The 15000-nt window shown below is 30.5% G+C and overlaps 1 protein-coding gene across 1 annotated transcript in view; it reads right to left on the bottom strand.

Moving 5' to 3' along the window:
- Nucleotides 1-9560, bottom strand: part of LOC145286512 (uncharacterized) — a 64824-nt gene extending 55264 nt beyond the window's left edge. Inside the window, exon 1 of the mRNA XM_080135411.1 lies at nucleotides 9012-9560. Within this exon, the coding sequence (XP_079991537.1) occupies nucleotides 9012-9560 (549 nt within the window). The remainder of the gene's footprint in view (nucleotides 1-9011) is intronic.
- Nucleotides 9561-15000: the final 5440 nt, after the last annotated feature.

The raw sequence follows: 15000 nt of genomic DNA, 5'->3' as shown, positions 1-15000 counted from the left end.
CAAGGCAGCAAAACGAAAGCTAGCCTGCCAGGACACTATATATACAAATGTAGGCAAATTTCATTTTCTTTTCTAGTCTTTCTTTTTTTATATATTGTTCCTTTTTTTTCAGTGTCTCTTGCTGCGGTAATTATTCTTTTGGTGTTCTGCATTATATATTTTTATAATTCTTTTTTCGTGTCACTTACACAATCTTCAATGTAAACCAGTCCTCCTCCTCCTCCGTTTTATTTTTTACACAGTCGGTCAGTATCATTCCTTAAGTGTACTGCTTTGTGTGTAGTCATGAGTTTCCCGGTCTTCTAGGCGAGACTAAGTTCTTTTTGGGTTCAGCCAATAAAAGGTTCAGAGTGTCTTACTCATGTGTTTATACCTTTTATTAGGTTTCTACAATATAGTTAAGTTTCTAAGAGTTTTCTTGTACTTCTAAAATATTTGTTTCTAATTTTCTCTTTCATTTCTGTTGTTTTAATAGTGTCTGCTTCTAGAACTCCCAAATATTTGTAGCTATTATGTTTATCTAGTGACTTCATCAACGTTTGGTTGGGTAGTTCAATGCTTTCCGTTGCCTCCAGTTCCCCCCCCTATTTTCTTTTCATGATTTGCAGTGCACACTTTTCTATACCAAATTCTATCCTGATATCCTGGTTAAAAATCCTGGTTGTGATTATGAGTATTTCTACTTCTTCTTCAGTTTTGCAAATAATTTCAGGTCATCCATATACATTAGGAGGTTAATTCGTTCGATCTGTATTATTGAACTTGTATCCGGCTTGGCATTTTCTCGGTATATTGTTAATGGTTATCATGACTATGATAAACATTAAAAGATACCTCTTTGTATTTTAATCTCAGTTATGAATTGTCTATCAACTGTCAGTTCAAGTCTCCATGTTCTCATTGCATGTTCAATCAAATTGATGATCTTGCCCGGTTTTTTGTACATTCTCAGCCATTTTATAATCGATGTTTGCGGGTGGTGTCGTACACTTTCTTGCAGTCAATCTATGTCATGGCAATGTTTTTCTTCTATTCTTTACCGCCTTTAGTATCTTTGGTCCATGTATAGTTAGTCACGTGTTCCTCCTTTTCTTTTTTGTTCCTAGGAAAGTAGTCTGCGATTATGAAGAGAGAGATAAATTTGTTATTATATTATGAATCTACATGAAATTGTACATATCTATTTTAAGTATTTATTTCGGCATTGCTCAATACGTAAAGATATGCATAGATAGATAGTAAGTTTTAAAAATATACATGGCAATTAAGCCATATAGAATTTTCCACGTTTCATAATTGTATATATATATATATATATATATATATATATATATATATATATACATATATATGTATATATACATATACATATATGTATGTATATATATACATATATATGTATATATACGTATACATATATGTATGTATATATATACATATATATATGTGTATACGTATATATATGTATATATACATGTATATATGTATATATATGTATATATATACATCTATATATATATATGTATATAAATACATGTATATATGTATATATATGTATATATACATCTATATATATATGTATATAAATACATGTATATATATGTGTATATATACATGTATATATATGTATATATATACATGTATATATATGTATATATATACATGTGTATACGTATATATACATGTATATATGTATATATACATGTATATACGTATATATACATGTATATACGTATATATACATGTATACATGTATATATGTATGTATATATGTATATATATATGTATATATGTATGTATATATGTATATATATGTATATATACATGTATATATGTATGTATATATGTATATATATGTATATATGTATATATATGTATGTATATATGTATATATATATGTATATATGTATATATATGTATATATACATATATATACATATATATATATGTATATATATGTATATATACATATATATACATATATCTATACATATATATGTATATATATACATATATCTATACATATATGTATATATATACATATATATACACATATATATGCATATATTACACATATATACATATATATATACACACATATATATATATGCACACACACATACACACATATATATATATGCACACACACATACACACATATATATATTCTAGTTTATATGTCCCAATTTCATTTAAAAGTATCAATTTTCAAATAAAATTTAACATTTATTGCTTGAATCAAAGAATACAATGTTTAATTTAAACTTTGTATTCTTTAATTCAAGCAATAAATTTTCAATTTTATTTGAAAATTGATCCTTTTAAATTCAAACACATAAACTAGAATCCTTATTTTCTCTGTCTAGTATATTGAGCAATTTTATTTGGCTGTGATTGCCTTAAATGAATATTTCCTTGTAGTGTTCTATAACACTAGAAACCATTAGATTCACCAACCTCTCGAAGTATATATATATATATATATATATATATATATATATATATACTTTAAAATTAACAGATTTTATACCAACAGTTTCTAACTTAGTAATAAGGATGATAAAACAAGGTGGGGATAAAAATAAAATATTTAAACAGTTAAATTAAGCATTTGTTCGTTATCCTGATACTTTTGAATCGTTTAAGATAAACCAGACTATATTAATAAAGGAAATCCAAAACTATATTAGCAATGTATAAAATGTATTTATAATTACATATAATAAATTTATATATAATAATAATAATAATAATAATAATAAGAAGAAGAAGAAGAAGAAGAAGAAGAAGAAGAAGAAGAAGAAGAAGAAGAAAAATAAAAAAAAATGTATATATGTAAAAATATTTTTAACCTTTATATATCTAATTTTAAATAAATAAGAATGTAAATATACTAAATACTAATCATAGTGGGGGTGATAAGTAGTTAAATGGATTAATCCTTAATCTTATGAATACAAGACTGATAAATTAAAAAATTAAAAAATGTATCCATTTTAAATGTGGAAATTGATGAATCGCACAAGTAAGAAATTCATTTTTATAGTATGAAAAGGTTAGTAATTGCAATTAAGAATAGGAAATTGGATCAAATGCTTGTAACATGTCTTCCTTAGATTAAGGGTGGTGGTGTTTGATCAACACTGCTGGGGAGCCATGATGTAATATACTGTTTTGTTTTTAAATCCCCGAAACAGTGTTTCATGGTAAACAACTGATGATCGCCTGAAAAATAAATTATCGGTATTATAGTAAATTCGAGAGCGAGTTGATGCAGCGGTTGCAGGTGATTAAATAACTTACTGACTAGATGGTTTTCTAACGAATGATAAAAAATATATTTTTGTATAGTTTTAAAGGTTAAAAACTTCAAAGGCACTATATATATATATATATATATATATATATATATATATATATATATATATATATATATATATATATATATAAAATTAAAATAAAAATTACAATTAAATAGACCAAAATGATCCAAGATGGTAAAACTAAAGTATATTATAAATATTAAAGAATTAATATTTATAAAGTTCTCTCAGCCAGATGTAAAAGCTCGATAAAAGCAAATAGGAGATCGAGCTTATAATACAAGCAAACAGTTAATAAAACATGTTAAGAAACACTTTGAAAAAGAGTTAAAAACATATTTAATCTGAAAAGGAAACACTTGATAAGGAAACACTTATCAAGTGTTTATTTTTAGATGAAATATGTTTTTAACTCTTTTTCTAAAATGTTTTATTAACTGTTTGCTCGTATATATATATATATATATATATATATATATATATATATATATACATATATATTTATATATATACATATATATTTAGTAAGTTAAAAAATGTATATGGCGATTGAGCTACACTGAATATTCCGTGTTTCATCCACTCTAGGACTCTTCAATCTTATGCGCGAATTCTGTGGTTGTTTGTCGTTTTTATATGCGCATCTTCTATTGAGATTTTAGTTAGCCAAGGATAGTAGAAAGCTGATTGGCTAAATAAAATCTAAATAGAAGATGCGCATATAAAAACGACAAACAACCGCAGAATTCGCGCATAAGCCTGAAAAGGCCTAGAGTGGATGAAACGCGGAATATTCAGTGTAGCTTAATCACCATATACATTTTTTAACTTACTAACTAGCTCTACCTACGTATTGAGCACTTTTGAAGTAAATACTTAAAGTTTACACATAAATCTATACTTTCGCATATTAATTTTATGTGAGTAAATTAAGTAGTTATATATATATATATATATATATATATATATATATATATATATATATATATATATAGTCCTGGTCAAAATCATAAGACCACTTAAGAAAGTAAGCGTTTATCGAATTTTTAATCAAACAAGTGGTTGAAACAATTGCCAAAAGGGAAAATATGATTGGAAAAAAAAATGAAATCTGCTTCATTCGAAACCTTAACCCTGATCTAATAATTATTTTTTTAAAAACAAACATTTTCACCTGGTTAAAATGATAAGACTACTTTAATAAAATCGGCTAGTTTTGAAAAAATGAATACGAAAAGATTTCTATGTTACTAAAAGCAACTTGTTTGTTAGTGGATAAAAAACATCTTACTAAATTATAAATGGTAAAAGGGAAACAATTATCAGAGTTTGAGAGAGGAAGGATCTTTGAGCTTGATGGGGGTGGACTCTCCCATAGATCCATTGCAAACGAAGTGAATCGGAGTAAAACGGTCATCACAAATTTTTTAAGAAATCCAGATCATTATGAGCACAAAAAGAGTCCAGGTCGACCCCAAAAAATAACCCCATCACTGGATCGCCCCAAAAAATAACCCCATCACTGGATCGCCCCAAAAAATAACCCCATCACTGGATCGCCGTATCAGAAGTTTAAAAAAAAGTCCAGCATGAGCTCAAGTCGATTGAAAAGCCAAACAGCAGCAGAATGTAATCCTAAAGCCATCAGAAGGCATCTGAAAATGAAGGGTTTCAATCATTTAAAGCGACTGCAGAAACCACGTTTTCTTGAACAGCACAAAACTAAGCGACTTAAATATGCCGTCAAATACCAGACTTGGGATGAAGAGAAGTGGGAAAATGTAATTTTTCTCCGATGAGAAAGAGTTTAATTTAGATGGCCCAGATGGATTTCAACACTATTGGCATGATAAAAAATTTCCCCAAAGAGACTTTTTCAACGACATAGTGGAGGAGGGTATTTAATGATCTGGGGTGCTTTCTCGTCAGCTGGGACCCTAAAGTTGCAAGTAGTGAAAGGCCGTCAAACATCATTGAAGTACATTTCAATGCTTGAAAATGCTTCTATCAGGACTGAAGGTCCACGTCTGTGTGGAAGAAATTGGATTTTCCAGCAAGACAACGCTGCGATACACACTTCTCGACAAGCACGAGAATACTTTTCTTCAAATGATATAGAAGTGTTAGATCATCCAATATGTTCTCCGGACCTCAATCCCATTGAAAATCTTTGGGGATGGATGGCAAAAGAAGTGTTCAAGGATGGAACCAAGTATGATTCGATAAAGGAACTTTTTGATTCAGTTTTCAGTACATGGGATAAAATTCCTTCGCAACTGATAAAAAACTTAGTCGCAAGCACGCCGAAGAGAATTTTTGAAGTAATTCGTAATAATGGAGGCTATACAAAATACTGAGACCCTTTTTAGTAATTTATAATTGCCTTTTGTTAGATAAATTATCAGTGGTCTTATCATTTTGACCAGGTGAAAATGTTTGTTTTTTAAAAAATAATTATCAGCTTTAGCAAAACATATTTGTTGATTAAATATATATTTTATTCATTGGAATTTCCCCGGGTCCTGCTAGTATACATAAATGTTGAGTAGTTTGGGGTTTGGTTTATCGTCTGAAATGCATGCGTTAATGGTGTTGCAAGTGTTCTAAATTCTTAACGAAGGCGTATGCTGCGTATGTGGTGATGGTGCCAAGTGAAAACGATAGTCTCAATGACGCTGGCTAATCTTCACGTTTGATCGTAGATTGGACAGATGTCGGGTTATGTTGGCGATGGCGAGGTTCAGCTAGACCGCGAGATGATCCAAAAAGATAACAGGGGACGATTGTAATGGGTGGGGTGGAGAGGAGTTTTCGATATCATCGTTATCTTTACCTTTTCTCTCGCTTTTGTCACTTCTGTTTCCCGTTCTCTCTACCCTCCAACCTCTCTCTCTCTCTCCCTCTCTCTCTTTCTCTCTTTCTCTCCATTTACCTCTCTGCTAATCGTTCATATACACGTTTGATAGAAACCAAAAATATGGACGCATGCGATTTAAGTTTGGCACAGATGAAATGATAGAAAGTCGTTGGAACAAAATGCGTATAAACACCATACAGCATATACTGTAACACATATTACAAAATGAGAACTCCCCTATTCCATTGGCCGTTATAGCTTTATAAACCAAATCTACGTCAAAGATTGCGGTTACAATGTAAGATAGTGCACATATTGTTTAGTATTATAAACAAACATTTTTTTCAATCAATTTCTCAATCTTTATATTTGCTCCTACCAAAAGCATCTGTTGTTATCATTAATACCATAGACGTACTCTGAGAGCATAAACCTTATTGCACGTCGAAGTCTTATTTTCACCACCTGCATCACCGTTCGCTATTTTTAAAACATTGACTGTTTTAATGAACACGGATTTTCAATAATATTTTTCGTCTTTCTTATTGGTTTCAATGCACGATGGAGCGATAGACTCGCGTCTTCATTTCATTACGGCTATACCAAGCGACAACAGTTAAATCGAAAACGAGGCAAGACAGCAACATCTCGCATCCTCCATCTCTCCTTCCTTGTTAAAAATATGGATACTCATAGTTAAGACTTTATTTATCCTCTTTCCGTGTCTGTGGTTCTTTTACTATGTCTTCTTCTTCTTCTTCTTCTTCTTCTTCTCCTCCTCCTCCTCCTCTCTCTCTCTCTCTCTCTCTATATATATATATATATACATATATATATATATAATATATATATAATATATATATATATATAATATATATAATATATATTTAATATATATATAATATAGAGGGTGACCCAAAGAAACAGAGGACATTCAATTGTCTTCCTGAGAATTTTAAAGTCAACGGAGAACAAAATGTCAAAGGCCCTAGTGTTTTGATGTGATATTTTGAATATAAGAAACTATTTATGACCAAAGTTTCATTTCATTCGAAAAAAAAAACACACTAAAAACGGGGCGTAATTAGAGTTGGGGCCCGTTTTTTTGTATATACATAATATATATATAATGTATATACATAATATATTTATATAATGTATATATAATATATATAATATATATATATATAATATATAATATATGTATAATATATATAATATATATATGATATATAATATATAATATATAGTATATATATAATATATATATGATATATTATATAATATATATATAATATATATATAATATATATAATATATATATAATATATATAATATATATTATATAATATATAATATATAATATATATCTATATAATATATATCTATATAATATATATTATATAATATATATCTATATAATATATATTATATAATATATATCTATATAATATATATTATATAATATATATAATATATTATATATCTATATAATATATATTATATAATATATATCTATATAAAATATATTATATAATATATATAATATATTATATAATATATATTATATAATATATATAATATATTATATAATATATATTATATAATATATTATATAATATATATATATATAATATATTATATAATATATATATATATATATAATATATTATATAATATATATATATTATATAATATATATATAATATATTATATAATATATATATAATATATTATATAATATATATATAATATATTATATAATATATATATAATATATTATATAATATATATATATGTATATATATATGTATATTTATATATATATATATATATATATATATATATATATATATATATATATATATATAACATTTTTGCAGAATATACCTAAATTAATAGAACTTGTTAGTACGAACAGATGGGTTTAGTGACTTTATTTCTAAAATTCAAAATGGCGTAATGGCGAAACATATTATAAGATATTTACGGCTTCTCTTCCAATTTTCGGATTTTAATCATGTCAAAATGTAATTTATCTCCTTTTATTCAAAAGATTAGAATCATTGAATTCCAACAAGGGTCCTTGATAGTGCTCAATCAAAAAGAGCAAATTATAATTATTATATTAAAATTATAATCCTTAGTCATATTTTGTTATCGTGTGCAGACTGTTTCGATCATTATTCATCTTAATCAGGCAAGAAAATTAAAAATTAAAAAGGTTTAAGGGCATTTTTAATTTTAGAGGACAAAAAATGTACATGCCATGTCTAACCTGGGCAAGGTTAATGTTCTTATGAATTTAAATTTAAATTTAAAATCGGAGTTCAGAAACCTAACTGCTGTTAAAGAGAGAGGGGATTTAGAAAGGATTGTGTACAAAAAATTAGAAAGAATTATAAGAAAGGGAAAGATAAATATAGATATAGAAAGAGGAGCGTTGTAAATACGCTTAGAGGGAGAAGAAAGGAGGGGTAAGAAAGAGGTAATACGACAGTAGAACCCTGGGATGCGGCATTAAAAATTAGTAACAAAATACAGTACAGTATATAATACACATGTGTATAATCAAAGAACATTATAAATAACACCATAAGGCGGGACAAACACCGTGACCAGGGACCGGAAAAACAGTGTATTCCACATCCTAACCTGAAAAAAAAAAAAAAACGTATCCTAGGGCCACCATATCCCAGGGTTTTACTTATTCTAGTACAGAACCCAAATTTAGATCCTAGATAAGACAACGACTTTACATAGTTTCGTGTTTTACCATCCAACTTTAATTGTCTTTTGGGGAATCTATGTTCTGGTGCATTCTGTCTTACTCTGCTTGCTTTATAGTTGGGCAAGGTTGATACTACTTCTATCCTTTTCACGCTGATTGTAAGTCCAAATGCTTTATATGCTGTCGCGAAGCGATGAAGGAGGAAGTGTGCATCTTTAAACAATGTTGCTACAAGAGCAGCATCGTCAGCAAAGAGTAAATCACGAATCATTTCAGTACGAAGACGAGTCCTGGCTTTGGACCGATGCTGGTTGAACAGCCCACCAGATGACCGGAATTGAAACTTGATGCCGATGTCAACATCACTAAATGTATATCTTAACATGAGGGAAAAGAAGAGTTTGGTCCCATTTATTACGTCAAAGGCATCTGACATCATGTCATTCGACACAACAGCAGTCTTCATTCCCTTATGAAACGAGATGACCATATTGAGCACATTTCCCGGTATGCTAAGCTTCCATAGAACCTTCCAAAGAGCATCACGGTTAACAGTGTCAAAGGCTTTCGTCAGGTCGACAGGCACCATATAAAGTTCCTGATTTTTCTTTCGAACTTTCTCTGCAACTTGGCAGAGTAAAAATACCATATCGATGGTGCCAAGACCCGAGCGAAAACCACAGTGACTCAGCGTAAATGTTATTCAAAAATTTTATTCAAACGATTGTATTCAAAATATTGTATTCAAAAGATACTTTGGTCTTGGATATGACCTTAAACTATAACCAGTGGTGACACCCCAGCTTGCTGGCTTTGGGGAGTGTGGAGCCACCCTTTAATTGCCATTGCTCCCAGGTCTACTTTAACCCGGAGTGGTAGTACCTGTTAGGGTCCCAACTATGGGTTAAATAGAAACCGACTTGAAAACAACAAATATTCTATTAAAAAATTTTCTTCCGAATCTTTGGATTCGGCATTAAATAACCTGAAAAGGGTTGATATGCCGTAAAACAAAAACAACCAACAACCAACCAAAAGATACCTAATGATTCTGTTTACGATGAGTCGAGCCAGGATTTTGCCAACAATACAAAGGAGTTATATCCCTGATGATTGTCACAAACGTTCTTTGCTACTTTATTCTTGTACAGGTGCTTGACGCGTGCATCTTTATAATCTTGTGGGGCACGCCCTGCCTTCCATATATTCACAACAAAAAAAGAAGCTTTTTAACCAGTGCATGTCCACCATACTTGTACACCTCATGTGGGGTTTGGCCCCTAGACGATGAGGATTTACCAGAAGCGGTCTGTTTAATGGACTTGGAGACCTCTTGATAAGTTGGTTCAAGTGATAGTTCAGGAATTTCTGGATTTTGAGGAATGGACGAGATTACATAATTGTCAATGACCGATTATGTATTTAGGACAGTTTCGACGTGTTCTTTCCATCTTTCCAGTATATCTGCTTTATCCGTAAGAAAAGATTCCCGGTTAGCTGTGCTTAAAGGAAATACCACATTTTTTAGGACTAAATATTTCCTTGAGACCATCATAGAAAGCCTTGGTGTGCTTATTGTCCGAAGCTCCTTGAAGCTCGATGGCCTTCGCATACCACCAGCGTTCCTTTATGGCTCTGAGAGCCCGTTAAACCTCACCTTTGCATTTCTTGTAAGACATCTGCTTAACAGATGAGTTTTTGTCTTATATACAAATTTGGTGTGAAAAGTGCATTTGATTGATGAGCTTTTAGACCTCTGCATTGTTCTCGTCGAACCAGTCCTGATGTTTTTGATGTGATTTCCAAGAACCTCAACTGCCGTAGAGTGAGTTGCATTCTGCATAGTCTTCCAAGAAGAGTCAATATCATCAGTGACATTGACAGCGTCAAGGTCCTCCTTAAACTGCTCGAGAGTTTTGTTTTCTTTTCAGCTGGCTTCAGAGGAAGGATATTGATGCGTTTAGGAACTGTTGAGCTTTTAACTCTTATGATTAGATGATTACGTGGCGGAAAGAAAAAAAAAACAATTATTTTAGCATTTCGAGTAGGAAAGCAGTTTCGCACATAAATTTAACGTAAAATGTGCATATCTTTTCTTAAACGTAAAAACACACTTGTAAGAAGGGGTGAGCTATAGATTTGAGCTTTACTGGTAGTTTAAAATCAATTAATATTTATTATTTATTATCACTACCAGCAATGGAAGATTTTGTTTTAATCAAAATCAAATAAAGGAAGATAAGTAAAGGAATCGTTTTTGGCATCGGAAAATATGTACAAATTTTCCCGGTTTCGATACAAATTCCTATATCACAAAAAGTTCCGATTTTTAAGATTCTCGGTTCAGATTAATTGTCCCAACACTAGTCACCAGGTCATAATGGCTACCTAAAAATATGAACAGAGTTTTTTAAGACAAATTGAGAAAAAAAAAACGAAATTTTATAACAAAATATTTTTATACAAGAAATAAGAATATAAAAGTTATTTTTAGTACTGAAAATCTTCATAGTTTGGGTAAGGAAAGTTTAGTGAGTAGTATTTACAAGTCAATATGTTCATAAAGTGGATAATATACGTATATAGATAATTTATCTATGCGAGTGTTTGGCAGCGTGGCATTATATATATATATATATATATATATATATATATATATATATATATATATATAAGTGTGTTTAATGTCCGCGGTTATCTTGTTCTTCTTAGTGCGTGTATAGATAAAGGCTGGATAGGTGGGCCATTGAATCATTTTCTTTGTAGCTTGCTTTCAACTGCCGAAGGACGTATACTCCGGTGTCTTTCAGGTGCGTTTGGTGAAATCTGAAGAAAACTGATTTTCTTGACCAGGTTTTATACAAATTTTAAGTTAGTACTGACTTATTACTTTCACGTATATGTGTTAATTTCTGAAGCTTGGGAAGATTTCTATTGGTTGTAAAATTCTCTGAGTTAACACGTTCATGTGAAAACTTGCCAGCGACTAGAACGTATCGAAACGAACCGGAAAAAGAAAGAGGGTAAGCAATTAGAACTATTTGAGTTTTAGCATTCGTTCGAATCGCATTCTCGGTGTTTAATCTACCACAAGATTATAAATTTCTTTGCAAATTTGAATAATTAGTGGAGTTTTCATATTTTTATTTTTCGGTGTCTGAAATAAAGATATTGAATTTATACAAATTTGGCATGCAATTTTTAGTGATGCCTGGTACAAAATCGATGTCTAATCTACCACAAGATCACCTCTGATTAGATTTTGAAGTCGATTTTTTTTTTTCGATTATCTACACTTAACTTTTAAAGCATATTACTGCTTCGTGACATATATAGCATGTAAACGTTTGTTGTCCTGCCAGTGGCTTGCCAACACTAATCAACCGATGATTTATGAATGGCGATCTATAATTAATGAAGATGTCAATCGCTTTCGGTTCGCACATCACTGATTCGTTCTTCCGCATGTCATGCTCAGTCTTCCGTTTCTCCGAATAACAAATTTCGGATAAACGGCAAGGAATACAAAATAACGTTAAAAAAGAAAGAAACGCGAGAATAGACATTGAGACAGGAAGAAGAAAAAGAAGAAATGGGATGGCAGGAGTTTGGAAGGCTTGGCGTGGGATGACGGAAAGATGAAAAGATAGGGGTCAGGTCGATAGAGGGAGCCATTGGCTCCCGGATATGGAAGGATGGAGGGGATTGAAATGGTGGTAGGCATGGTTGAATGCTGACGTTTTATTCGTTTAAGCCTTGTGATTTTGAATTGACCGTATCGTTCAGTTATGATACTGTATCTACTCGCGTGCGCGTACACACACGCACACAGACAGATAGATAGATAGATAGATAGATAGATAGATAGATAGATAGGGGCTATATATATGTACAATATATACAATATAATAAAGTTAAACAACAAACACATGAATATGTGCACTACTTAAAAAGTAATGCATGACTAGCGGAACCTGTGGAAATTCCATAGGGGACTCATTCATATGTAATATATTGATGTTGGCATTCCGTAGATGTTCAATGTAAATGGAGACGCTCTGATATTATTGTAACTATTTTGTTAAAACTAGAAACGTATTTATCTAAGCTAGCACGAACGCCCGGCAAAGCCCGGTCGTAAATACGCTTAAATATGACATTTTAATTCTTCCAGATTTCGTATATATTATTATAGAGTTAATGTTCTATCGATTTTTATATGTTATAAAGTTGCGATTTCAAAAATAAAAGAAATATGTCCATATGACTTGGGTGCATTAGCTTAAATCGAAACCGAAATAAAAACTCATGTAATATATATATTATCTAAGATTTATTACCGTTTTTAAAAAAAAATTACATATAACTTTAAAATAACGTTTTAAATATTTTTAAACGAGATTAGACATAACTTCAAAATGAACTTTTAAAACGCTTTTAAACGAGACTTAAACTGATTGATGGGGGGGGATGCTTAAAGAAAAATAATAATATAGAAGGCATCATCCCATATTTTAATTTATTGCTTCAAAGTTATTACCTTATTAAAGTAGCATAAAATAAATAAATAAATAAATAAATAAATGAATAAATGAAAATTATGGTGTGCATATATAGAGTTCCGGTTCCGGTTAAAGACAGATGAGAGTCGGCTGAAGAGAGCCTGAGGCGGACATTAAGAGCAGTCCTCAACTACCGGGCTTGAAACCGCCGGTACCGACTACCGATGTAAATTCCTGTATATATTATACAAAAAATATATTGCTCTTATTTCGAGAAAGGTTTTTTCCCTAATAATAGAGCACTGTATGGGATTTCTTTTTCTACAAAAAAGTACAAGTATATATATATATATATATATATATATATATATATATATATATATATATATATATATAACTTGAGTTCCTTCAGCCATAATCGAAACCGAAACCAAAATTTATGGAGAATTCTTGATAAAATTATTTATAAAATAAAAATAAATTACTGGGGTGCCATCAGTTATAATCGAAACCGAAACCAACACTTATGAAGAATTCTTGGTAAAATTATTTATGACATGAAATGGAAGTACATAACAATTAAACGACCCGGGTGTAAGCGTGATACAGAAAATAACACACACGCATTCTATCGTATTAATATATAGATTAGCAATGAAATGTTTACCAAATAAAGATGAGGGTGGAATGAATAAATGTTATATAAAATTACCAGCTTTTGCATAATAGTTTGTTCGTTTTTTTAATACAGATTAAACGGAACAAAGAAAATAAACTAATGGACAAAAGTTAACGAACGATGTTCCTATTTACTTGCCTCCCCGCGAAGGCAGAGTTGGACACAAAGTCGGTTTTTAATGTGGGAAAATCTAGCTCCACAAAAAAAGGGCACTCTGGATAGAAACAAAAATTAAAATTGTCTCAGCCATAAAGAGCTTCTCCTCCAATGACAAAGGACAGAAAAGGTGAAGTGCATCATCAGACCAGATACTACACTGTGGTCTTGGCCCTTAAGGTTTGGTGATGGACGCAACGGCAAAGGCGTCACGTTTTTTTTTTTTTTCACTTTCTTTTCCTCCTTCGAGATACGGGTTCGAGCCTGCCTTCCTACTACCACAATTTTTTTTTTTTTTTTTGCTCAACACACCTCCAAACACCCGGGCAACGCCGGGCACTCAGGCTAGTATAAAGATATATACTAAACTCAACTCTCTCTCTCAAGAAAAATTTTTTTTTCGAAATTTTGATTGAATATAATTTTAATGTTACCTGGTTTTCCTCCAAAACATAAAATGAACTTTTTTGGAGTTTAAATTGAAACTTTTGGGAATATAATATTCCTAATTTATTCCGTGATCACTTTTCTTAAAATTTACTGCTCTTCTAATAAATCTTTTTAAGAGCCTTTTTGGATATGCTTGCACGTATAAGTTCCTCGGATCGATTTCCAATAGATGAAGTTCTATTGACCGATTTCCAATAGATGAAGTTCTATTGACCTCTTCACCTGGGAACCCTAAATCAGAATTCATTTTCGAAGACTTTTCGGATTATTTACCGTTATATGAACTTCTTTTGGTGAACATT

Source organism: Euprymna scolopes, chromosome 10 (genome assembly GCF_053919585.1).
Source record: "Euprymna scolopes isolate OS-2025 chromosome 10, ASM5391958v1, whole genome shotgun sequence".
NCBI lineage: Eukaryota > Metazoa > Mollusca > Cephalopoda > Sepiida > Sepiolidae > Euprymna > Euprymna scolopes.
Note: the sequence above shows the minus strand (reverse complement) of the source record. Positions and strands in the feature narration are given on the sequence as shown.